Source organism: Stylophora pistillata, chromosome 9 (genome assembly GCF_964205215.1).
Source record: "Stylophora pistillata chromosome 9, jaStyPist1.2, whole genome shotgun sequence".
Taxonomy (NCBI): domain Eukaryota; kingdom Metazoa; phylum Cnidaria; class Anthozoa; order Scleractinia; family Pocilloporidae; genus Stylophora; species Stylophora pistillata.
In genome coordinates, this window is record NC_142527.1 from 82,005 (window position 1) to 108,228 (window position 26,224).

Consider the following 26,224-nt stretch of genomic DNA (forward strand, 5'->3'; position numbering starts at 1 on the left):
TTTTCACTTACCAAATTGGCAGAGTTAAAACCCTCAGTCTGATGTAAAGTTCGTAGACCTTATTCTATTTATGCCAACATGATAATATCAATCAATCAATCACCATAATCAACTTTACATGAGAAACTAAAATCACAACACTTGAATAAATTTATCATACTTACTAATATAGGGAGTTTTTGGAATTTTTGCTTTTTGAGGGGGAAGGGCTTACTAGAGGGTGGAGCATAATAAATTTCTTCCTCTAAAGAGGGGGGTGGCTTATCAGAAGGGTGGGCTTAATGGAGGATTTATGGTACATTCATTCACATCTTGCACTTGGTCTACTGGGTAGGAAAGAACTGGTAACTGCAAAGATTATTAATTGTGAACCTTGAACTACTTCCATTTGGCACAATATAATGTGAAAAATTAACTGTTATTCCACCCCAAAATGTCTGTTGGCCAACTGTTCACCAACAGGTGGCCAACATAACGAAAACAAATTCAGAAAGGAGTAAATAGACTGTCATCTTGGGAAGTTTGACTTTTCACAATTACCTCAAAATGAATTTTGACGAACACCACGTGATAGAAGTAAATTGTGGGTGCAAGGCATTATTGATTGGCCACATCGATATTCATTTATGTGAACTTGATTTGTAATATCTGACTGATGCATTTCGTTCCACTGAAATTGGAAGAGTTTAGTTAGATTTGACACTGACAAGTAAATTTTTTCAAAGACTCACAAAATTGCATGAGCCTGTGTTTTCGTTGTGTTTTTTGTGTTTCATTTGCCAATAGTTGGCCGACAGATATTTTGGGAAGCTGTTCTTCAATTTTACCCAAATTTTTTATGGAATTAGGACTGAGTAAAATCCAATTTGGTCTTAAATCATACCAACTACTGATTTACAAAATCAGGCACCTGCAAAGCAAGAGTCTGATTTGTTAAACATGTGATCAACACAAATTGTTGTTGCCAATTCATCAAAGCTAATCATGGGACAAGATTTGAGCACAAAACACCTGTTCACACACAAAATACCAAAACTAGATCGTTGGTAATGTCGCCTCTCCCCCTTCATTCCCATTCATGTCATTCATGTCTGTGTAATACATGCTTGGAAACGTATGATGTGCGATCCTCGCAGTAGATAGCACTATTTATGCAATAGCGAAAATCAGACCTGAAAAAAATCAGGCCTGTACGGGACTCGAACCACCGACCTCTGCGATACTAGTGCAGCGCTCTACCAATTGAGCTAACAAGCCAACTGGGAGCAGGCCATTAAGTTGATTCGTAATAAATCCGTGAAAGTGATAAATTGGAAAACTAAGCAAGTGATTGAATAGGAGCAGAGTGGGCTTGTTAGCTATAAAACTTGCTTGCCAACCAGGAAAATGTAGTCTCTACCCAGAAAACTGGAGAAAGGTAATTCAAGATCAGATCTCCTTTGTCACTCATCAATTCATTTAAAAAGCCTTGGGGTAGGACTAGCTTTGAAAGACACACGAAAAAAAAAAAAAAAACTATCATGAAGAAGAACACTTTTATTCTCCCAAAACACAGTAAACACAAGGGCTCAACAGTTGTATGTTGATCAAATACTTCTGCAGAACACACCAAAATGAAAAACTACACTCTTAACATTTTTATAAAGAGCACCCTGTCTGAAGTCAGTGTTCTCCTTTCCAGGTGGGTCAACAGTAAAATGAAATGCATGTAGTTCCTTTATTAACGTCTAAAATTACTTGGAATTCTTGAAAATTGACCAGGTAAAAGGATTGCTCTACTGGTTTGAAAATTTCTCTAACCTGTAGTGCTTAAAATATGAGAGAACACTGTTAGGGTAGACAAAAACTTTTGAAATTTATATTAAAAATCAGAACACATTTACCGAACAAAAAAAAACAAAATAACATCAGACCCCCTATTTGTAGAAAAATCTATCTTGCATAAATTCAAATTAGAACCGTACAAACTTAATATTTTACAATATTACTGCCATCGACAGCCTGCTGTGAAGGCCAGTCATTGTGAAATAAATAACACTCAAACCAAGCTGTACAGTAACCAATGACCATCATCCTTTCATTCAGTAATATTACCCACACACCATATACATCATTTTACATCAAAGCTGGTACAGATATTAAGTTAAAATACATCATTTTACATCAAAGCTGGTACAGATATTAAGTTAAAATACATCATTTTACATCAAAGCTGGTACAGATATTAAGTTAAAATACATCATTTTATTTTGTTTGGTGAGCCCTTTTTAGGACTATCAGGATAGGTTTGTTTTAAGGGTGTTAGCCCGAGCAGCATAATGTGTCTGTCATACACTTTAGAATTCCTGAACATGACGTCCGTGCCATGGAGACGATCCAGTACACCAAGAACTCCATAATTTTGGGTAAATCTAGCAAAAGAGAAAAAAATTTCTTATTCTACTGTTGGTTATGGCCAGTTGTTCTGGCATCTGGCAATTTCATGCAATTGGAACTCCAATCCACATGTAAATAACAGTAACTTAATTGTTACATATTAATACTGTGTTTTTGAAAATTTTACTTTCAAGAACTTTATTGTGTTCATTTTTTTTTAATGATTGATTAACTTGTAACTTTTCTGTATGATGTACGATCCTTGCAGTAAATAGTGCCATTTAAGCAATAGTGAAAATCAGACCTGAAAAAAATCAGGCCTGTACGGGATTCGAACCACTGACCTCTGCGATACTAGTGCAGCGCTCTACCAATTGAGCTAACAAGCCAACTGGGAGCAGGCCGTTAAGTTGATTCGTAATAAACCCGTGAAAGTGATAAATCAGATACAATGAAATATATGGATCGATATTAAAAATTATCAGTGACAATTAAAGTGCTAGCTGTGCAAGTTCTCTGATTACATGGGCCAGCACTGAATACAAATCATTTCCACTTACTTGAGGTGATGGAAATCATGAGCTTCTGGTGATGGCATAAATGGTAAGTGATAACCACTGTGTGTGTTGACTGTGGTCATAATTGCCAAAGCGAACCACATCCAAGCTGTAGCAATGTGGGAGCCCATTAGTAAAGGTCCAAGAACAATTGGACACAGGTTTGAACAAAGGTGCTCCAGGGGATGGGCATATATTGCCACAACACCAATGGGAGCTGTCCATTCATGGTGAATCTTGTGGACAAAGCGATAAATACGAGGATGATGGAACAGCCTGAGGGGGGAAAAAGATGAAAATCAAACAACTCATATATCGATCAAAGCAATGTCCTTGAACAAGTTAGATAGATAACAATCTTTAGACAGGGTGCCTTCTCACAGAAGTGGTTTTCAGAATGGCCCTGTATATCCCACCCATCCCACCCCAGGGGAGGACATCCATCACACAGTAATCTCGTGTGTGGCAAATTAACGTCTCCTACCCCAACCCTGCAGGAGACGGGACCTCCATTTATTCGTCCCTATCCGAGAAGACTAGAATATCTAACCATTTCTTGAGGTTATAGAAAGGCAGCAAATTCTTCTCAATTATTTTAAGACCCTGAGTGTTGGTCCGGCCGGGGCTCGAACCCTCGACCTCCCGCACAACAGTCCAGCGCTCTATCCATTGAGCTAACCGGAAGTTGATTTCTGAAGTTCAAAATCTACTTTTTATTGGCATGTACCTGTGGCTGTAGTAGAAACCAACTTCCTCCACTAAGGTGAAAATTGCAATTTCAAACAGTACCCATTGGAAGGATGGTAATTCTGGTCCAAAGGAACAGCCTCGCCGCGTGTACACAGGGTACAGGACAACAGAGAAAACGCCCCCAACTACAATCTGGTTGAACAAAACCAACTTCACGGCACGCATGAGCTTTTTACGATCAAGCTGAAAATAAAAAAAGGCACCCTGTTGATACAAGACTGTGGTTTCCACTCTCTGATTGATTTTAAAGAGACAACATACAATGACATAAAATAACTTGTATTCAAACTCTTCTTCAAAATCAGCTGGTATTTCTGACTTCTTAAACTAAGAATTTCTCAATAAGTTATAACCATCTAAAGATTTGACTTCTTGTCAATAAAAATTTCTCCATGTTTTCAAATTTTCTGAAGCAGTCTTTTTCCTTTTTCTTTATTTTGAACTCAAATTAAGCATTTTTTAAAAAAGGAATACTCAAATCAAACTCTTAATTAAGGAGGACTCCACCCCCCAAAAATCAGTAATACCTTGTTGAGTTTACTTAAGACCTTTCACTTGTACTCTTTCATCCTAAATCTTAATTCTTTGCACTTTGTACAACTTTTCTTGTGATTCCACCAATAGAATTTGATACTAAATAAAACAATTCAACATCAATGATATTTTTCTTTTTCATCACCTTTCTATTTGAAAATGCAATGACATTGTACAGTATTAATTAAGGAAGTGAAAGGGTTAAATTTCAACACTAATAACAACAGTTTAAATTTCACTACATCAACATGATTTACCGGCTGATTGGTTCCATCCTGTATTTTATACTGCAGTACCCACTTGGGCCAGCCAGTAAGATCCAGGAATAAATAAAATGCATTGAACAACCAAAATACAGCAATTGTCACCACATTTGTTCCTAAAAAAATAAACACACAAATGAGTGAAAGATGTTAACTTGTTTTAGTTAAGACAGCAAAATAGATGTGACATTGGCATGCATATTCTCCGTATTGTTTTCAATAGATTTCCTACACATAAAGTACTGTCAAGTAGAGTTTTGGTAACTATACAGAGCATCTTCTGTTGGCCATCTTTTCTTTTATTCTCATCACCTTCATTTGACTGAGCAGTGATGCTGTAAGGAGAATTAAGATGCCTGTCACTTCTAGGGATTAAGGGTTTAAGATTTCATAGTGCCAAGTGGCTACTGGGTGAAGGTCAATGCAAAGGATTTTTTTTTTTCATTTGAGATGCCCATGTTTTAGTCTTATCCATATATAATATCTTTTTTGGCTTGAAAATCACTGAAGCAGTTTCATTTATTTTCTACTTTGCTCTGTCTCAAATATCATAGTTTGGGATAAAGGAAGATTGCAAAATATATTCAACCAGAGGACATCCACGTCAAGCAATCAATAGACAAGTGATAACTGTGAAAAATACACAAGTCCTCTCACCAACAACTGTGAGTAAAAATTCATCTCCACCAAATAATGAGTGGAATTTTGTCCACCATCCCTGCCACAGATCCCCTGAGGCTCCCCAAACACGTTCCACATGCCTGTGATCAAACAGATTGTTATTTGAATCAGAGACAATAGGTGAACATATTGCTTCTGATAATATTATCAAAGGCAAGGAGAGAGATTGTTGAAGAGCTAAAAACTCTGAATTACAACATGTATTTTGGCTTTCAATTGAGGTGCATTTCGTCCAGGGCTTCACCCACTGGATAGGACAGCATGCTGTTCTCTAGACATTTCCCAAGTTGCTGAAAAGGAAAAGTTGTTCAACAATCATGCGCATTTTAGTTCGCAATAATTTCCTTTATTCTTGTGACCTTAGTGTTTGATTCAGGGGAATCACACACTAAGAGAATCTAGATGCTAGTCATTCTTAATGATTTACCAGTTTAGATCATCAACTGCTATATGTTAAAAAATTTAATACCAAAATGTGGAGGGGGACAGATGACACCAAAGCATGATCAAGAGAGAACTTTTAATAATAGTAAAGTGGAAGGTCCTGGACAGAGGAAGATTAAGAACCATTTTGCAGCAACCCCTGGGTGGAAGACTCACAAGAGACCAGCTTCCAAAGAGACATCTGTGGATGATCATGGAGGGGTGCACATAGCCTGCAGTGCTGGCGTATTTTGGGCGCACGAGTGCACATTTTCGTATTAGGCCGCCATCTTAGATTTGGTAACTGTGGAGGATTGGGGCGAGGAAATATTTGCTGAGGGAGTAGGTGTTGAGTGGAAAAATGGGCAACAGGGGAGAGGGAGGGGAAGGAAAAAATATGCCTGCCGGCAAAGCCTGTGATTTTGCAAAACCCGTACACCAGATAGACGGGGCCTCTGATTGGTGCGGTAGGTTGAAACTGGATTGATGCCTGTCATCTAAAGTAGTTTTCTTCCGGTCGTTCCGCAATTGGGAGCTGGAGTGATTTGGAGAGAAAATGGCGGATACACTAAGCTTTGATGCCGCTCTCGCAGAAGCGCTTTTATTTCTCTCTGAGCTGGGTATGTCACTCGTATTACGCCCAGAACAAAAGGAAGCGATTTCTTCTCTTGTTCATGGAAGGGATTTACTAGCAGTTCTTCTGACAGGCTTTGGTAAAGCCTCATCTTCCAGTTGTTGATCCGTGTGAAGCAAATGTTATCGTTGAAAGCTGTGTGTGTGATTGTAGTCTGTCCACTCAAAAGCATCATGCAAGATCAGCTGGCGGAAGCATCTTTAGTGGGTTTGATGGCGACATCCCTTGCTGGTGCTAGTTTACAAGATGTTGAAAACAGCAAATAGTTTTGATTTTCTCCATGAAGGGCTCGCTTTGACAAACTGGAACAACTGGCCAAGACTGCAAGTTTTCCGGCTACACAGGTTGCAAACGCGATCAGAATATGTTACAGGATCCTGCAATAATACTAATCCTACACGACTACAAACCTCTGCTAAAACAACTCCAAGGCTGTCCTTCCTCTGCGATGGTCTAAAAGGGTTTTCCGAGGACGAGTACACTTGTTTGCCCGGAATGTTTCCAAATTTCACTTTAATAGAGCTTTTGCAAATCATACAGCTGTCGTTAGGACGTCTTTCCGACATAACTTCACTCACATACTCGCTCGCTCGATTCTGTTTCACACGAAGTTGACAAATACACGTGTGTCAATGTTTTTGTCGGAAGTAAATTTTTGGCTTCCATCCGGTAAAAGCAAAAATCGATTATCATTGGCTGCTTGCACATTTCCGGAAAGGCAGTCAATCGCTGCTAATTAGGGGGCATTTTGCGAAATCACAGGCTTTGCGGGCAGGTGTATTTTTTCCTTCCCCTCCCTCTCCCCCGTTGCCCATTTTTCTACTTAACACCTACTCCCTCGGCAAATATTTCTTCGCCGCAATCCTCCACTGTTACCAAATCTAAGATTGCGGCCTAATACGAAAATGTGCACTCGTGCGCTCAAAATACGCCGGCACTGCAGGCTAGGGTGCACAAAGAACTGTATTTTATTGTAGTATGTATGATTTCTTACCAAGTGATGGTGTTTCTTGCTGCTGCAAAGCAAATTAATGCTGTACCAACTACAAAAGCTGTTTTCTTCAAGGCAGCTATCACAGACTTGTTATCCTAAGAAAAAAAGATAAAAAAGATTTTGTTTTTGGATCTTGTACAAACATTACACAATGTGGACAGGTTTGAAGCTCTGTGTAATTATACAATAATTATCGACAGAAGTTTTTTACCGTAGGAGGTGCATTCTTATCTCTTGGCTTGGCCCATTCTGGTTCGGGCATAACTGGACTGCCTTCTACTTCTGTCATCCTGAAAAGTGAAAAGTAAAAGAATATTAGGCTCTTGGTCTATACAGCATCCATTCAACAAAGCAATATTTAACAATTTCCTTATAATATTCAGTTACTTGATGAGCAGGATCTTGGAAAAGAAATGCCTAGGAAAACCATGACTTACTTTGAGGCCTAAAGTCAACAGAGAAAGGTTCAAGACTTCCTTTGTGTTTCAGTCACAGGTCATCAGGTATTTAACATTTTTTTCCTTCTGAATAGAACATTTTGATAAAAGATATAAAAGAGCAGAATATTAAAACTGAAAATAGCCACAAATTCCCTCGACATTGTTGGTGAATTGTCCCCCTTAGCATCAACTTGTGTTCTCCAAGAAATAACCTATCTAAATCAATTTTTTTCAAAGCCTAGTGGATATTATTGTATCATTATGAAAATAATTCCTTAGCGTAATATCATACAAGTTGAACAGGAATGACAGGCAATCAAGTTAATAAGGTGCAATCTTTCCGTATTCCCTAGGGAGCCTTGTTTTCTTTTGCTATCATTGAAGGAACCCCCCTCCCACCTACCAACCCCCAACCCAACCCACTTTTGCCCACGCAAGTGATAATAAATGAAATATTCACAAAACTCTAACTAATTTTGAACAAGATGTTCATGTTTTCTTTGCCACCATATTAACACTGAAGTGGAAATTCTCATGCGTAAATTCAATACACGGATCACTACATCTAATCGATTCCTTTGTATTTAAATCTAAACTTAGCTCGATAAACGAAATGTTTCAAAATTTACATGTTCCGTTCTTGCTGAAAGACTGGTCCGTAACAAGATTTCATTAATTAAAATAATATAACTCTCAAACGCTGCTGATCAGTTTTACGAAGCAAAAACTTAAGATTTTGCTTCACTGGCCCTTATTTATATTAAGTTATGCACCACAATAATTCTAATATCAGCATATGATTCAATATTTATTAAGACAAGAGTCAAAACATCGCAACAGTCCGCCATAATCTTTCTTTCCGAGAAACCCACCACATAACCTCGGCAGAAGACAAAAACTGGCCCATTTCGACTATTTTCAAACAATTTGATAGCATCATTGGTGGACGATAACGTGTATTAAAGAGAAAAGACTGAAAATGGCGAGAATCTAAGCGGAATACGGCAAAGCATAATTTGGTATGAAAAGTTGCATGACAACATATGTTCGCATGGGCGGTTGGTTTCCAACCAAAAAATTGTTCACTCTCTACGCTTACCTCACTTTCAGGCTGCTCGAATTTAAACCTTGCCTATTCTTCAACCTCAGTAATAGATACCTCTCCTGAATACCTCAGCTAACTTTCCTTTTCCGCTTGACATCAAAGTCTAGCCATTTTACCCTACTCGATTAATTTCTTGACAATCATGTGACTCAAAACAGTACAAAGTCCCCTGGGATAGGCCCAATGACGTCAGTGCTATGGCTACTTGTCGAGAGTCTTGAATGACCTTGCCTTTAGGACAGGATATTGCAAATTTTTATCGACGTCAGAAATTTGATGAAAGACGGCTACCCCCACAAATCTAACGTAAATGATCCAGGAACTGATCCAATGACGCAACAAACGAACCCTTCCGCGCGCATGACCTGCTGGGAAAACTATTAGGTCGCGTTTCAGAAAACGTGACCTTTCCACGTTACTGGACAAGAACACGAGCCATTTCGTTACATTTCTCTAGATTGGTTCAGCGAATAAACCTCTTTGACTTCTCTGTTTTGGTTACACATTTCAGGTCTCAAGGAACTTTCATATTTTCTTAAAAAAGGGCTCGGACACTTAATTAAAATTTCGGCTAACAGCTTGAACTTGAACTTGAACTTTATTTTTATTTAGACACGGTAAATCTATCAGATAAAATAATAATATTATTACAATCTATTATTACAATTACAATCTACTTTCATCTATTTAAACATGATCTAAAATTTAAAAGTGAAATAGAAAAAATAAAGAAATTCTGCTTTACATAGATGCTGTGTGCGTTTTGTCGATTCAGACGAAGAAATTGCGACAACCATTTCGTAACTGATTGAAGTGATTTTGCTTGCCACAATTCAGGGGACAAGCTATTCCAGATAACCGCACCGTTATAGCTAAAGCTATTTTTCAGGAAATTGGTGCGGGGCAATGGAACAGCTAGTTTGTTTTCAGAGTTCCTTAGATTATAAGGAGGATCATATTTAGTGAAAAGAGAACCATTAACCAAGATAGTCGGGTGCAAGACCATGTATAGACCATGTACAGTGGGGTAGGGCTGGGGGGGGGAACCTTTTTGGAAGGAAGGCGCTTAATCGAAGGGGGTGCTTATTGAGAAATTTTCAACCTGTACTAGCTTTATGATTTAAGAAGGAATAGCAACAGGTTTCCCTTGTATACTGACTACTTGAGAAAATGAGGGAGGAGGTAGGGCCCTTATTCGACGGGGGCGCTTGTTTGATCTTATGGCCAAGGGTCGGGGGTGGTTGCTTATTTGGGGGAGAACGCATATTCGAGGAAATACAGTATACGTACATACGCACATACACATACGTACATACGCACGTGAGGAAACTTGCAAGAAACAGCTTACGAATAAAACGATTCATTCTGACTACACTCAGGCGAGATGTTCAATGTGAAAGTTTATTCAGGATGAGTCAGCCAGCCTTGTAGTATACGCATCCTACTACTAGAATCTACAATGTACTGGAAGTATTTACTGAAACTAAAGGGCTATACAAAATGGCCTGTGCTACGCCAGATACGAAAAACCACTAAAAAACCACTCTTTAGAAGTGGCCAAAAAATATGTGGAAACGTATTCCTCATCTAATGCAGCAGCACTGTACCCCGAGGAAATGGTAATTAAAATAAACCTAAATACACTACTAATCACACAGAAAATTCAATGAAAGCAGTGATATTTTACAGAGAGTTGTAAACAAAATTGCATTAAATAAGAAAAAAGAAAGTAGTCAAAGCTAAGACTGACCGACCTGGAATGACTTAATTTCCCGCGAAACGCTTAAATAATCTGAAACTACCGTGATGCCACGCGAACCTCTTCAACGTGCCGTCAGAATATTAATTTCTGACTAATTCGTCACTCAAACGTCAGAAATTACATAATCTGACAGAACCGCCATATTAGAGCCCATTCTTAGCTCACTTCTGTCGAGATCCGTCTGGGGTCCAAGCCTCGTTGTCTCACCCCTCCCCCTCCACTCCCCAACCTTCCGCCCCCCTCCTTCGAGGTGACTTTTTTAAAATTGAATTTTAGTAATTTTGGTCGATTTGAATGCAGACGCCTCACATCGTAATGTCGCCAGAGAAAGTATAATAACCCCTGTATTTTCTCCTGTCGACCACTTGAGCTGGAGAGTCTAGTATTCTAGAAGCAATGTCTCTTGAACACGGGTCGTCCGTGATTCTCTCTAAGGCCTTTTCATTAGCAAGATATTTAGAGGCTGTTTTTCTTCGTTTAGTTTTCTATTTTCTTATAAGAACTATTAGGAGTCTTAAGAACTATTAACTATTAGAAAAGAACTATTAAGTGGAAGAGAAAGATTGGAAAAGCCAAATTAAACTGTTCTATAGCAGCCTCTACAAAGAAAATTAAAGTTTTAATGGATACTCTTTCGTATCTTCAAGTTAGGAAAGAGTGTGAAAACTAGCAAAGGAATCAGTGGGATGGCAGGGCGAAGAGTATCTGGTACCCAGACCTTTCACGGCCAAAATACACGGTTAAAAAAACGGATCTGGGTTACGTGATTAGAGGAAAGAGTAGTAACAGCAGGGGTAGGGATAGGAACCGTGGTAGCTTGAGTAGTAATAGGAGCAAAAGAAGCAAAATTACCAGGTGAATAGAATTCGACACCAGACGGTGCTATGTTGTAGAATGTTGTAGGCTAAAAAATATATGTACGAGCCTGCAATGCCACATTACGGAGGTGTTGCGAACTACACCAGGCGCTTAAGTGCTCATTAGCGCACCAGACCTCTCTCTTTTAATTTGTAGTTGTGACCGGCCGAAAAACGTTAGAGGGTGGCACATGTACGCGGACAACTATTCCTCATTTTGATCTCATTTCACAATTTTAAAAATCCAGTAAGACTTGTCACTTTTCTAGACAAAAACTCGCGATTTTATTAGGTATTGAAAAAGATGGGTGAGACTACTGAAAAAAAGGACGAAATTAGGGATGTCGCTGATTTACTAGCAAAAACTAAAGTCGAACAAGTCAACGTTGTAAGTTTCAAAGGAAAAAGTATCAAGTTGAACACTACTGATGATGGTAAGCCTTTGTTATACTATTCGGCGGATAAATAAGTTGGATAGCGCTCTGTTGAGCTCTTAAAATTAACACGAACTCGACAGGTCGTTTTAATCTTTTAGTCTGAGGACATTTTCATGCAGAAAGGATTATTTCTGAATATGATTGTGAGAAAAAAATTATCGGCAAAAATTCGACTTGTGGCAAGTTGCTAAGTAACAAAGAACATGACATTGATAGGGATTGAGAACCTCTTCAGGTGTTGTAGCATAAATGTTTATTTTCTGTCTGTTGAGATGCCATCGTGCATGCTCTTCCCAGTTCTCAATTTAACTTCTAAGTTACCATGTAGCATTCTAAAATCTTGAAGTGGTCACCAATGTACCGGGTCTTTTTTTAAATATATTAGCTGCAGAGGTTGTAAATACAATCAAGGCAAGCAAAGATGTCCAAGCCTTGTGTTTAGAAGGCAACACCATAGGAGTAGAAGCTGCGAAGGCCATTGGAGAAGCACTGGCAACAAGACCTGAATTTGAGGTGATAAGAAATAATTATTGAAGATGCAAAAAAAATAAAGAGTAACTAATGTAGTTAGTTAAACCAGCTGCCTCTGCTTTCTTGTATGCATGACTTGTAGCAAATACTGTATTAGGTTCAGGTAAGAGTTACTGAAGAGAGGAGCAGTGCATTTAGCTCAGTTATAGCATTGCACACATCGGTCACTTAATGCAGGGCCGATTTCCTCCGAGTTGTCACCAAACTGTGGAAGTTTGCAAACTACTTAGAGGAGTGCACTAAAAACTCGGAGGAGTTTGTTGACAGCTTAAAGGAGTTCAGTGACAGCTTAGGGGAGTTTGTTTACAGCTTAAAGGAGTTCAGTGACAGCTTAGGGGAGTTTGTTTACAGCTTAAAGGAGTTCAGTGACAGCTGAGGGGAGTTTGCTGACAGTTCAGAGGATTTTACTGATAACTACTCAGAGGAGTGCACTAAAAAACTTAGGAGTTTGCTGACAGCTCTGGGGATTTTGTTTATAACTTATGGGAGTTCATGACAGTCACACTCAGTGAGAAAGTTAAGATTGTTTTTACATTTCTCTTACTATAGAGAGCATTATGGAGTGACATATTTACTGGCAGACTAAGATCTGAAATTCCACTTGCATTGGTAAGTCAGAGAGGATCAGTTATGTTGAAAGTTCAAAATAAAGTAAAGTGGGGTAAGTTTCTAAAGAAACTGTGGTGCTGCATCGGTGGGGGTAACAAGGTAATTTGGTAATATCAACTAAGTTGAAATTGTAAAATAGCCACCGTAAAGAGTTAAGAAGCTGACATTTCAAGTGTTAGCCCTTCGTCATTTGCTCTGACGAAGGGCTAACGCTTGAAACATCAAAATAAAGTAATATCCATTAAGTTTGAAAATGCTAGAGTTTGACAAAGTCAAGCAGTATTTTTGTTATAATTTAGTTACTGATGTATTTACCTGTTTTTTTCGCTAGGGTCATTTGAGTGATGGTGTTATCACAGCAAATGCCAAACTTGTAGAGTTGGATCTCAGTGACAATGCATTTGGCCCTGATGGAGTGAAGGCTTGTGTGAAGTTGCTAACAAGTCACGCCTGTTACTCATTACGTATTCTTAGATTAAATAACAATGGTCTTGGTGTTGGTGGAGGAAAGGTATGTGAATAACTCTGTAAGGTGATATTGAATATTAGGGTTTATATGATAAGGTGAATTTTACGCACATTTTGATTGGTCCTTACTCATGATTTATTACACAACTCGGGCAGTCAGAGGGCCAATAACTAAAATCAACCAATCAAAATGCTCTATTGCCGGTCAATATTCTCTCAGTATTGGACCGGGCACTGTAACGAATGGTCCCGAATGATACCGCACTTGTGTCCCTTTGAACTTCAGTCGTGTAATAAATCTCTTATTAACCAAGCTTGCTTGGGACGGTACTGGAAGAATATCAACCCTTGGTCTTTTTTGTGCGGACCTCGCTATGCTCGGTCTGTACTGTCAAGACCTCGGGCCAATATTCTCCCAGTACGGCCCTCGTGCTTGGTTAATAAGATATATCTATTGGAGGACAGCTGCATAGATGACATCACCATTAATGGTGATTAATTTGCAATCTTTTCAAGACAGAAGGATCATGGCATGCAAAAGGTTTATTACCAGTTTTAAACTAGATAACCCTATGTACAAGCTCATTAGAAGTCACATAGTATAATTATACTCAATGTAATTGCGCATTAAGATCTAGAGAAAGAAACTAAAATATCTGCAGCACTTCGACCATCAGGTTTAAGAACTTTATCTCAAACAAATACACTACGTGCACTGCACATGACTAGTTTTTTCATATATGCTTGTTAGTTGCTAGTTACACCATCAATTTTTCCCTAGATATATATACTTTGTGTAACTACTTTATTATTTGCTGGCCAGACCAGTTATTCAGTTATTTATACTGCAAGAGGTCTTAATATACAAAATATTTTTTTTTTATTATAATAATGATAATAATAAACACGGGTGAAGATAAATTTTATTTAGCAATAATTTCCATAAAATCCTTTACAATACAAAATATTAACAGCGTAAAAAACGATCTAAAATAACTCACTTTCGGCTCACATCTACTCCTTTTTTTTTTGTCAAAGCGTCTGGAAAACTATAAATAACGGAGTCAAATCTGAACAGATTCGAAATCTAATAATCTGATAAGTAAAAGCATATCTAAGACTATACAGAAAAGAGAAAGGTGAATGGCAAATCTAGAACCCCAGACACAAAGTTGCTAAAAATCATTAAACAATGTCAATGGCTCCCTCGGCAGCTGTGATTTCAACGTCACAATTATTATAGTCATTATAAATTATTATAGTTATTATTATTATTATCATTATTGTTATTATTATTATTATTATTATTATTATTATTATTAACCCTTTAACACCCAGAAGTAATTAACATGTAACTTCTTCTCATAATTTTGATTTGATTTGATTTAATATCCCTAAATTATCCAGGAAACAGGTAATGAGAATACTTAAACTCATTGAATAGAAGTTGTTATCTCAACACCAAATTCTTGTAACTAATTTACAAGGAAATGTGTAGCAGCTATAAAGGAGAATTAACCATCAGATCTTGGGAGTTAAATGGTTAATATTATTAACAACATTTTGAATTTATATTATCTGAAACAAAAAGTTTCCTTGTTGTTGTGGGTCGTTACAGTTGTAATAGATTACAGAAGATTTAAAAATATGGTAAGAGCATCAGTGACACACTCTGCTGTGCCTCACATACCACTTTTTTGTTCTTATCGTGTTTTGACATCATCTGTGATCTGTTACTTAACAGATGCACAGCAACATGAAATCTGTTTGTTAAATAATTCTGTGCAGATTTATGTCACACTTGCACCTGAGATTATTAAGACTATGTGATAACTTATTACATGACAATCAAACACAGGTCACCACATTGGTGACTCCCATTCCAAACAAAACTTATCTCCTGTCCAATGGTGACCAAAATGGTCACTGCTTTGAGTATAATTTGCCTAATGACCAAACATTGCCAATGTTTCTTGAACAAAAGCTCATCTTTCAAACCGGCAGTCTAAATCCCACAGGGATCAACGAGTGCTTTTCATTCCACTAATTTATTCATGTTTTTCTCGTTGCCATGTTCCCACCAATAACATAGCTCCATTTTCTGCCTTTAAAAGCACACACAACCCACAATTCCTCTCTTCACTCCGACAAAGGGCTAACGTTCGAAATGTCAGATTTTATAATTGTTACGGTGGCCAATTTACCACTTCAACTTTGTTGATATATCCAAATTATTTCTTGACAGATCCTCTCCAAAGCACTGATTAAGTGTCACAAAACAAGCTCTGAAGCAGGAACACCCTTAAAGCTTCAAGTCTTCATATCTGGGAGAAATCGCCTGGAAAACCCTGGAGCTAAATCATTAGCAGCGGCATTTGAGGTAGGGGATTTGTGGAATTAATTATTATCATGGTGCCGTGGTAGGGGTAGGGACAAGTGCCTTTCTTGTTTGATTCCAACCTTTTGAGGAACTTTTTCAGTGGTTAGTTAGTTGGAAAACAGAATCTCATTTGTGAGAAATGGCGAGATCTTCCGAAACTAATTTTTGTCATATTTGCTCTACAGACAATAGGAACACTAGAAGAGATACAAATGCCACAGAATGGAATCCTTCATGAAGGGGTAGCAGCTCTTGCTGAAGCTCTCAAGTCCAATCCAAACCTGAAGGTTGGTAGGCACATGTTCAGCTTATTCTTTTGGATCAATAACAGTAACAAAGCAACTGCACACATCCCCTGACCCAACATTAATCCCAACCTGTTATTAGTTGACTTTTGTTGGGTTGGGGGGGGGGGGTAGGTGTGCAGTTGCTCAGACACTGAAATTGATTCATTCTTTTTGTGAGGCTGGAGCTCTACACTATTACTGGACCAGGGATTTCATTAGAAGCTGAAAACCTACAAATTCTGGCAGCTACCCTTCACAATGTAGCCAGCTACTGTGGCCATTTCACCTCACTGTTTTTGCGTGTTTTTTGGAAAACATTCATTATAATTATTCTAAAGGCAGTCATGTATAAACTTAAGGGTTTTTTTTGTTGATATTTTGTCTCCTTTTTGGTTGTTGGGTGATTTTTGTAATGAGTTCTAACAATTCAATCAACAACACGATTGGTTCACTGTGAGCCCATTTTGAATGGACAGAAGAGAAAGACTGGTGAGAAATCTGCCTCGATTACCTCTGAACTGTCTTCCGCTTACTTATGTCCTAATATATGCCTACTTCCAAATTAATGAAATCCCTGCTGTACACTCTTTCGGTGAAGGTTCTTCCTCTTTCTACTTGTGTGAATATTTTTAAGCATCTATTGGACTGCAAGTTTCAAACTTAAGTTATCAATGAACTATAATTATGTCTCTGCTTATCTCTAATCACCCTTCTGCTCCTAGTTGTTTAAAGGATGGATAACGCTATCCACTCAATAAATTGCCATCTGCTGGATAGGGCAGTATGTTTTGTCAACACTTCCCAGTTAGATAGCAATTTATCGGTTGAATACCATCATCCACCCTTTGAAGAACTAAGCCCAGGTCTGTGAGACTTGCAAGTGAACAAATCAGGGACATTTTAAAGCATTGAATGTATTAACAGCACAGAGTTTTGTTTAACACAGGTTTTGAATCTGAATGACAACACATTCACCCCTAAAGGAGCCACGGCTATGGCTGAGGTAAGCTTCACTTTTATTGATATAATTAACACATCTATCTGCAATAACTACACAAGCACTTAACACAAGAATTGGTTAACATTTGTCATTTGATGTTAAATAACTTATTTCACAGGTGCTGCCAAACCTGAAAAACATTGAGGTGATAAATTTTGGAGACTGTCTGGTGAAAACAGAAGGAGCAAAGGCATTGGCGAAATCTTTACAAGGAGCAGTGAACAACTTGAAAGATCTGAACCTCTCCTTTGATGAGATTAACAAAGAAGGTGCTCTAGCCATTGTTGAGGCTCTGGTGAATAAAGGATCTTTAGAAAAACTGGAATTGAATGGTAGGTTTGTCAGTACCAATTTTTTCTATCTGACTTATGAAAGGACTCTGATGATTCCATGACTGTAAATTTTGCATTAAAATATTATAAGGCTCGAAATTAAAAAAAAATTCTCAATCGCAATTTGCGAGTAATTCCTAAAATTTAGTCGCAAGTTTGAAAATTTTAGTCACAAAACTAACCAACCCAAACAAAATATGATTAGAAACGAAGATTTCTTTGAAATTTCATGAGCGTTGCACAACTTTGTTTCTGAAAAAGTGTGGCCCTGACACATTTCCCAGCAAGAAATCTACAATAAAAGTCATCCAACATTTAACTTGTGAATTTCACAGGAATTTTTGGATAAAACTACAGCAACCAGTCACAAATAAGACACAAGGCTGTAAAATATGATTTATTTATAAGCTAGGCTGTAAAATCTTTATTCACAAATGCACTCAATACAGGCACAATTTCAAGCCCTGTATTATAAGGTTTAGATTTTTGTTTGAGTGAATGTTCTTTAACACACTTTAATGATCAAAATAGACTTGAAAGTAGAGAAGCTTCTGCTGTCTCTCAAATAAAGACAGAATTGTATTTGTGCACGATCCTCACAGTAAAGAGCACTATTTAAGCAATAGTGAAAATCAGACCTGAAAAATTTCAGGCCTGTATGGGATTCAAAACCACTGACCTCTATGATACTAGTTCAGCGCTCTACCAGTTGAGCTAACAAGCCAACTGGGAGCAGGTCATCAAATTAGTCCAACATAAACCCATAAGATGATAATTCAAACACAATGAATATACGAAATTCATATATAGATCTGAATTGCGGTTATAGAAACATATTTGTGCATGATCCTCCCAGTAAAGGGTACTATTTAAGCAATAGTGAAAATCAGACCTGCACATGTTTGCCATCTTGTAGAGATAAATTTTTGCACTCCAAAAACTTGTTTGAAACAATATTTTGTTCAATTTGATCCTCCTTGACTGTGAGTAGTGACATTTACAAAGATCTGTTTCAGATAATAATACCTCCAATTTTGCTGGTTGAAAATTGCAAATTATGAGAACAGTAATATTAAAATTGCCCTTTTAATATTTCCTTTTATTATGGCTGTCTCACAAGGACTGGGAACTACCGAATTCACGAATTTGATCGGCTGAAATCAATATTGAAAGCGGTCTAGATTTTCCCATCTAGACCAGCATCTAGACCGGTCTAGAAAAAAAAGGTACAAAGAATATAAAAAAATTGGCACATAAGACACAGCCATAAAATAAACATCTTATTAACCGAGCTAGGTCGGTCTGTATGGGAGAATCTTGACCTCAGTCGCTGGTACAGACCTCATTGCGTTCAGTCTGTACTGGCGACCTCAGTCAAGATTTTCCCTTACAGACCTCCCGCTCAGTTAATAAGAACTAAATAATATTTTCTTACAGGAAACAGCATAGGGGATGAAGGACTTGAAGAAGTGAAGAACTGGCTGAATGAAAATGGTCAGCTTGATATTTTGGGTTCCATGAGTGAGGATGAGGGAGAAGGTGATGACGATGATGATGACGACGATGATGATGATGATGATCAGGAAGATGAACTTGAAGGTGGAGACAGTGAAGGTGATGAGGGAGATGTCAGCAATGACTTGAACCTGAGTGTGACAGGTGTCAGTCTTAAACCACAATCACCATTGCTTGGCGATGATGAAGAAGTGGAAAAAGAACTTATTAAGGTATGTCTACTTTGCATTAAATTAAATTAAATGTGGTTTTGCTGATGTCAGTTTTGAACAGAATTTGGCTTTGCAACAAACTTTTGCAAAAACCAAATTACCACACAATTGTGTGTTGGGTGCCAATGTGATGTCTTGTTGAGATTAACATGACAACGTTTTTCATGTGATGTGATACCTCTTTCACTGACAATAAAGTTTCAATCCTGTAAATTTTAGCTCTTCTGCTTTTACTTTGTCGGTATTTATTCAGTCAGTACTTTTTCCTGAAACAATCTGTTTCTTGACAGTGATGAATGAAACTTATATTTCTAGCAACAAGCTGACACTCGCTCAAACATTGAAACCCCAACAATATGAAATTACTGCAGTTTTCAGTTTTAAGTCTGTTCATGAAACTCAAGGCTATGACCATTTATTCAAAAGCAGTACGTGTACACATGGTTTTTTACAAGATATTTCTAAATTTTACATCTCTTGATAAATTTCTAGCATTGGGCCATTTAAAGTGACTTTTTAAAAAATATCTTAGCAACTTCAATTGAAATTGTGGAAGTGGTATTAAGCTAATTGGTTTTTTCGTTGCCTTCCACGCAGGGACATTACTCACCAAGGGACAAATCCAATAAAGAATGAAAGAGTTTGTGATTAGCAGTCAATATATGAGCCAGTTTGCTGAATTATAGCTTTAAACTGAACTAGAATTCATTTTAATGGAATTTTTATGCTTTAATTATTAGTAAAATTTTTAATTTATTGTCAATGTATGAGCATCACATCACATGCATCCTGTTAACCACAATATGAAGAAAATGACACTGAATTGTTCTGGCCCTCGGCAATTGTGTGTAGGTAAATCTGTATGCTTATTGGCTGCTTCAGAAAGGAAACGATAACATCTAGCCAATCACAATCACTGGCATAAAAAATCGCACCCAGTGCCAAGTTACGTCTATGGCGGGAAAAAAAATTAAACCAGCCCTAAGCGCCGGAAAACATGAGACCGGCGTCAAGCGCAGGACAACACCTTAGTGGTATTACCGGGCGCAGGATGTTCGGTTTCTTTGTGCACATAGAATTAGTTTGGAGAAACTGTTCGTTGTGATTGGCGAGAAAACTTACACATTTCCGCCCATAAAGTTATAGAGCTTCGTGATCGTAACAAAAACTACGGTCAGGCAAATAGAGAAATCTTTTCGTGAGGCATAGTAGTTAATTTTAGTCAGAAAGCGTTGTAAGATAGGTATAAAAAGCAAGTTCGTTTTTATGCTATTTTACATGTTACTATTATTTATTCAATCTTGCGCCCGGATGAAGAGGGCGTTATCTTTGTAAATTACTTTCTTTTTCTGCTTCTCATAACACCTATGTACATATCTCGAGCACTCCCTCTTTTTCGGCGAAGTCCGTCGCCGAGTTAAAAAAAAAAATCAGCGAAAAAAAGAAGATTGATGTTAGCGTGCTGTATGGAACTCTGGAAGTGAGGTGCATGAAAATTACCTATTCCCAGAGTTTCACGCGGCGCGCAGTTTCTCATTTATTTTCTTATTATTTTATATTATTATTTTTTTTTTTTAACTCGGACGACAGATTTCGCTGAAAAGGAGGGATGCTCATAGTCGATAAATATGCACGACGAATTGTGTGAACTTTGATTATTTATAATGGAATTTTACATTCCGTTTTTGTGGGCTATTTTTGTCTAGGAGTGTGTAGAGTGATTTATCTTTTTATATACATATTGTTGCTTTTTATTTTTAAATAGTTTTAGTTAGATGTTTGATTGAAGTATTGAATAGCGTGTGAACTATAAATGGCAGTTTCTTAGAATTTAAATTGGGTCGAGTACCCATAAAGGTGTTTTTCCATGAGCGTTGAATCAAATGGACAAATCTATCTGATAGGGACATGTACCTCCCCCCCTCCTCCCTTCCCTCACCCTTCCCACCCACAGGCACAGCAGTCACACAAAAACAAAATTGAAAATCTTTCTGTAAAGAAAAAAGAAATAGAGAGGCTAAGCATGTCGTTAACCGAAAAAAAAAAAATGGCAAATTGCATTATCTATGACCTAGAGACTATTTGGAGGAGTGCGTTAAATCAGACCGTATTTGTTTCGCTGTATGCCATGTATTCCCGTAAACTCCATTCTTAAACTCTTCACTACTGTAAAGTTAATCTTATGCACGTCATCAGTCCCTCCCCTTGTAGAAATAAGGGGTAAACGGAAAAGGGACTGGGAACAATAAAAGGAGAGCCTACAAGTCAACCCTTCAGTGTCCATTTTCGTTCGAGGTTGCTCGCGTGGCACGCAAGAAGAGTGCCTACAGAGGGGGAGACTCGTGCTTTGCGTGAGTCAGGTGCGATGAACATAAATTTTAGAATTGCTCTTGAACGAACAGGAAAACTTATTATGCTATCACAAGAGACTGATAAGGGGAAATTACACCCACAAATTCTGCTATGGCTTTTTCTTGCTTTACCTCTAAGAACTAAAAACATAGGCTTTATCTTCTTTTTTTTCTACGTTTTTACTTTGAAATTCATCTAAGGTGGTGAGCATGGAAGTTGTCCAAGACTTTTTCAAGTCGCCAACACTGGAAAAATTTAAGAACATACCGAGCAGTCAACGGAGATCGCTGTTAGCAGAATATTTAAAGGTATGTTATGTAGCTGCGGCGCACCTCTCATATGAAATGAAGAAGACAGCTGTAGGAATCATTGTGACGTGTAATGGTTGTAACTGCAGTAATCGTAACCTCACAACACCACGATGATGGAGACGTATTTATTGGGTACGAATGATGTTGACGTTATGTGGGTTGAAACTTAAAACAATAAATGAATTCGAAATTACAACAATTGACTAATAAAAGTGACAGTAAAGAAATACACTGAACGAACTGAATAAACTTGAAATGACAATACTTACATTGTTACGATTTCTACGAAACTGCTGGACGAATATAAACTGCCAAAAGGCGAAAATAAGGTGAACTGGATTAACTGCTCAAAGCGAACTACTGTATGACTAACGGAAGACTAAAGTCTGAACTTGAGAAAAACTAATTTATACATGCGAAAACGACTAGCTAACTTAAAGTGCAATTAGCGCCTATATTACGAAAGAAACTAATTAACGAAGATATGTGACACAGAAACAACAGAAGCTAACTGACCAGCGAAAAAATACTAACGAACGACGAGAAGCAGCGGCAACACAAAAGGACACCCTAATGATTGATTGAATGAGAAAAAACAAAAACAAAAAAAAAAACATTCCGCACGCTAAGACCCTACAATGGTGCCTTGCATATACTTAAAGCCATTGTTTTCTTGTGTTATGTTTGAACAGGATGATTTGTACGAAACCAATAAAGTAGCAAAGTACTTTGTGTCGGTAAGCATCGATACTATTACAAATCATTAATTATTTGATAAGCTGAATTAAAAACGAGTTTTGATTGGTTCTTAGTTATGATCTATAGCAGGACAGGCGTAGAAATCAACAACATTTTGCCTTTTTTAACAAACAAAAGTTATATTCTATTGTGTCGTGCATCGGTGCTATAATAGGTTATTGAGGAGTGTCAGTGTATCAATGTTACCACATTTTGGCGTCATCTGTGATCCATTACCGTAGGGCAACATGGAATCTATATGTTAATCGGTCGTTTGTGTACCCTATACTTCAGTTTGTCACCCATTGTCCTCCCTTCAGTTGAGCATGCTTTAAAAACCCATTCGTGTACAGTACCATTCTCCAGTGGATGATTTTGTCCAGTAATAAACTGCTACTTCGCCTTTTAAGTGTTTCTGCAGGAGTGAAAAACTTCAGTGACGTGATTTTCAGGCTGTCTTTCCTTTCAGATCTCTGTTGCCCTAAAAAACGACAAAGATGCACTCATGGAATGGGCTGGTAACTCCTCTTCAATACTCTCTTAATTTTCCAACCTTGTTTACAATGTTTTAGCATTTCCCCTTCTACTGCATTCCATTTCTATTTTAAGTTTTCTGCTGAAAGGTTTCAAACTCCATCTCATGACTGAAATAGCTGTCATGTTTAAATGAAACCATCGCTGCAATGTGATGAAGTTTGTATAATAATTTTTCAGATACAGTTTTGAAGCCATCCCTCGAGTCCGCGGACTGCAAAGAGGAAGGGCTCATATCTTCTCTGTTAATTCATATGGGACTCCTTAAGGTACTCGAATGTCACACTAATGAAATATTTCTAAATTTTACGACTACTAGAATTTATCGTCGAAGGTCTATGCGTTACTTATAGTGTGACAATTCCTGTTATTCAAACGAATGACTTCATATCGGTTTTGATGATAATGATGATGATGATGATAATAATAATAATAATAATAATAATAATAATAATGATGATCATGGTGATGAAGCGTTTCTTTATACACGATAGAATTACAGAGTAGCTGATGTAGTCGTGTCCAAGTTAATTTTAAGAAGTAAAGAGTGAAGGGAATCATAGTTGTAATTTAAGCGACGAATACATGATTAAAACAAGAAATTGAAGACTCTGCCCACATGTAATACTAATGAATTAAAAATTGTAAAATTCAGAGGAAAATGTCTCAATTAAGCTTTTAAAATTGTCCAACGAGCTGTTCCTTCCCTCTTCGTTGGCAAGCCTGTTCCAGAGTACAATACTCATGTATTGGATAGATCTCTTTAACCTGCGAGAAGGCCCTCATTATTAGCGGTTCAACTCTAGCGCTTCTTCGCTCACAGGAAAGATCCAGGCCTTAAGCAATGCGAGCCATTAAGAGGTCTGCTTGTGGTCTAAAACTGGTGTTAGTGCCAGACCCCGGCAAATGTCTTCCCAACTCGTCTCAAATCTTCCCGCGGGCGGAAAACGCTTGCCCTGCAGCAGTAAAAATGAGGGCCTGGGCCTGGACGGAAGCCTATCGCAAGCCTAACTAAGTAAATTACTGTAATCACTTTTCTTTTTACAGGGAGAGGAGAAGATGGAGTACCCCAAGGATATTTCTGGTCCTCTCAAAGCTCTAGATTATACCGTTAAACAACCTTACTTCCCAAGACATCTTAAGTCATTCTTCGTGGCCTTTGTTTCAAAGTGAGAATATTGTGCTTTGCAGATTAATAATTATTCATTGCCTGCAGTTTACTAAGAAGACAGGGTTTGCTTAATCAGCGACCGTAATATTCTTCCCAGTGACCAACCGTTAACCTAGACCCTGTCGACCTTTTCAACTGAGCCAATCGCTCACGAAAGTGATCTACTCACCTCAAACGCCTCCATAGTTAAAGATATAAAACTTGTATTCCGCTGGAAAGACTTAATAATTCCGGTTCAAATTCCCTACCCCGACCAGGCAAGCTTCAAATTCCCCACCCCGACCAGGCGAGGTTAAAATTCCCCATCCCCTGGGCATGGACGACGGTAAAAATGCCCGTGGGTTGTCTGGAGGGGAGATGTTAAAACTTGGAATTGATGGGCGCATCAGATTCCCAACTGAAAATTTCTTTAACCTGACAAATTGTTTTGTTCTTTACCTTTACAGACCCAACAAGTTGTTGGAATCATGTTTGGAAACACGTCACCAATTTCTACAGACATTGTATCAGATATAATGCTCATTCTACTTTTGCGATTTACTAACATTTGCCACCAAATTTTGAATGCGTCTGCGCCTGTTCATTGCAATAGAGAGGAGACGTTTTAAGATCAGAAAGAAAAGACGTCGTGTTATTTCTCGAGCAGTCAGAAGGGATTTGTATCGTAGCATAGAGAGGATACTTAGCGTTGCCTAGCAACCACGCATCTGTTTACAATGTGAACATAAATTTCCAGCCGGTGGTTATAGTAGCTACGTCACTTTTTGTGTGTCTTGCATGATATCCCCTACTCGAAATGTCTGGGCGCTGGTCAGGAGGTCTGGTGTGAGCCCAAGAAGTCAAGGCTCACAAGTCATCTTTCTAGAAGAAATCTTACGAAACCAACTGCTGTTTTAGTCGGTCGCATCGCACAAATGAGGAAACTCTCCTACCTGGCGTCAATAAAATGAAAAGAAAGCCAAACAGAAAGAATCCAAACCACGAAATAAAACCTTGATTTCCTTTTTTATTATTTATTTTATGCGAGAGGTTCACTAGAAAGCTTCGACCTGATGTGGCCCAATTTTCCAGTTTTGTAATCTATGTGAATCCCCTCCAACATCAATAATCCTTGTTTCTTTTTCGTCTTTCCTGCCCCTTTCGTGTCTGTGCACCCTCGAAAAGAATTTTTTTTTAAGATTTCCTTTTGAATATAGGCTCTTTAAAGTTACCTACGTGAAACAACTCAGAATATATTTATGTCACTCTTTTTTCGATAGCAATAACCCTTCCTGTGACAGTCCATTTAGTGCATTTACTTGCAAGAAGATTTTTAAACTTTCGCAGTGTTTTGCCTCGTTAACGTCCGTAACTTAGAGGACTCCTTCTCAATTCGTGAGTCTTTTTCTCCCTTAGTTACTAATGTAAATAACGGAGAAAACATGAAATAAAAACTCACTTTGTCTTACCTAACTGTTGTCTCTCCTAGAGATGTCCCATAACGCCCTACTCGATCAAATGACCTCTCCTTGTCATAATGTACAGCATCAGCGTTCGAGCTTTAAACTTAGATAGATAGATAGAAACTTTATTAACGTGTCAAAGAACCCTCTAGTTTGGGAGATATCCCATACTTATTAATGTGGGGACACAAATAAAATGGATAAAAACTATTTACAAAGAATATTACCTACTTAAGAGTAAAATTAAGTCATATCATGTATGAAAAAAAAAAAATGAAATGAATTAAGAAGTACATAGAGTACAGCCCCTGCAACTTTTCATTTTTCTTTCTAATTTCTATCTTCCCTTTTACTTTTACGCTCTAGAAGATGTACTACTATGTACACATTTGGATATAGGAAATTTGTTTTCAATTTTTCCAATGATCGACAACTTAACTGGGGTTTTTTCGTGTCATGTCGTACATTTGGCGAGTGTACAAAGACTGATTGTTTGGGTGCTAGTTTGAGCTATATATCCTTTTCCGTC

General features: G+C 37.9%; 2 protein-coding genes across 4 annotated transcripts; one reads left to right on the forward strand and one right to left on the reverse strand.

Annotated features, from left to right (window-relative positions):
- Positions 1-1,520: 1,520 nt before the first annotated feature.
- On the reverse strand, positions 1,521-8,960 carry LOC111346233 (fatty acid hydroxylase domain-containing protein 2). Of its 3 annotated transcripts, none has more exons than XM_088732965.1 (9): positions 8,752-8,960; positions 7,650-7,736; positions 7,424-7,502; positions 7,213-7,307; positions 5,138-5,241; positions 4,475-4,596; positions 3,661-3,866; positions 2,937-3,209; positions 1,521-2,411 (listed from the first exon to the last, which is right to left on the reverse strand). In XM_088732965.1, exons 3-9 carry the CDS (start codon positions 7,499-7,501, stop codon positions 2,240-2,242), a joined length of 1,050 nt encoding a protein of 349 aa, XP_088589091.1. In that variant the 5' UTR covers position 7,502; positions 7,650-7,736; positions 8,752-8,960; the 3' UTR covers positions 1,521-2,239. The 3 variants fall into 3 exon arrangements, with proteins under 3 accessions (XP_088589091.1, XP_088589090.1, XP_088589089.1); XM_088732964.1 differs by lacking the exon at positions 7,650-7,736 and having other exon boundaries at positions 1,521-2,105; positions 2,192-2,411; positions 7,424-7,504; positions 8,753-8,951; XM_088732963.1 differs by lacking the exon at positions 7,650-7,736 and having other exon boundaries at positions 7,424-7,504; positions 8,753-8,951.
- Positions 8,961-11,518: 2,558 nt separating this feature from the next.
- On the forward strand, positions 11,519-25,700 carry LOC111346234 (ran GTPase-activating protein 1). Its single transcript, XM_088734168.1, has 15 exons — positions 11,519-11,810; positions 12,199-12,326; positions 12,894-12,953; positions 13,285-13,464; positions 15,667-15,801; positions 15,987-16,088; positions 17,035-17,091; positions 17,207-17,420; positions 18,858-19,147; positions 21,700-21,807; positions 22,503-22,547; positions 23,018-23,066; positions 23,263-23,351; positions 24,130-24,251; positions 24,700-25,700. Exons 1-15 carry the CDS (start codon positions 11,681-11,683, stop codon positions 24,767-24,769), a joined length of 1,779 nt encoding a protein of 592 aa, XP_088590294.1. The 5' UTR covers positions 11,519-11,680; the 3' UTR covers positions 24,770-25,700.
- Positions 25,701-26,224: the final 524 nt, after the last annotated feature.

Bases quoted from the DNA above. Each gene is read 5' to 3' on its own strand.
- LOC111346233 (XM_088732965.1), bottom strand. From the start codon at position 7,501: ATGACAGAAGTAGAAGGCAGTCCAGTTATGCCCGAACCAGAATGGGCC. The intron at 7,308-7,423 runs GTAAAAAACTTC...TTTTTTTCTTAG, and splicing joins ATAAGAATGCACCTCCTACG to GATAACAAGTCTGTGATAGC. The intron at 3,867-4,474 runs GTAAATCATGTT...TTTTATTTTCAG, and splicing joins AGGATGGAACCAATCAGCCG to CTTGATCGTAAAAAGCTCAT.
- LOC111346234 (XM_088734168.1), top strand. From the start codon at position 11,681: ATGGGTGAGACTACTGAAAAAAAGGACGAAATTAGGGATGTCGCTGAT. The intron at 12,327-12,893 runs GTGATAAGAAAT...CTCTTACTATAG, and splicing joins CAACAAGACCTGAATTTGAG to AGAGCATTATGGAGTGACAT. The intron at 13,465-15,666 runs GTATGTGAATAA...ATTTCTTGACAG, and splicing joins TTGGTGTTGGTGGAGGAAAG to ATCCTCTCCAAAGCACTGAT.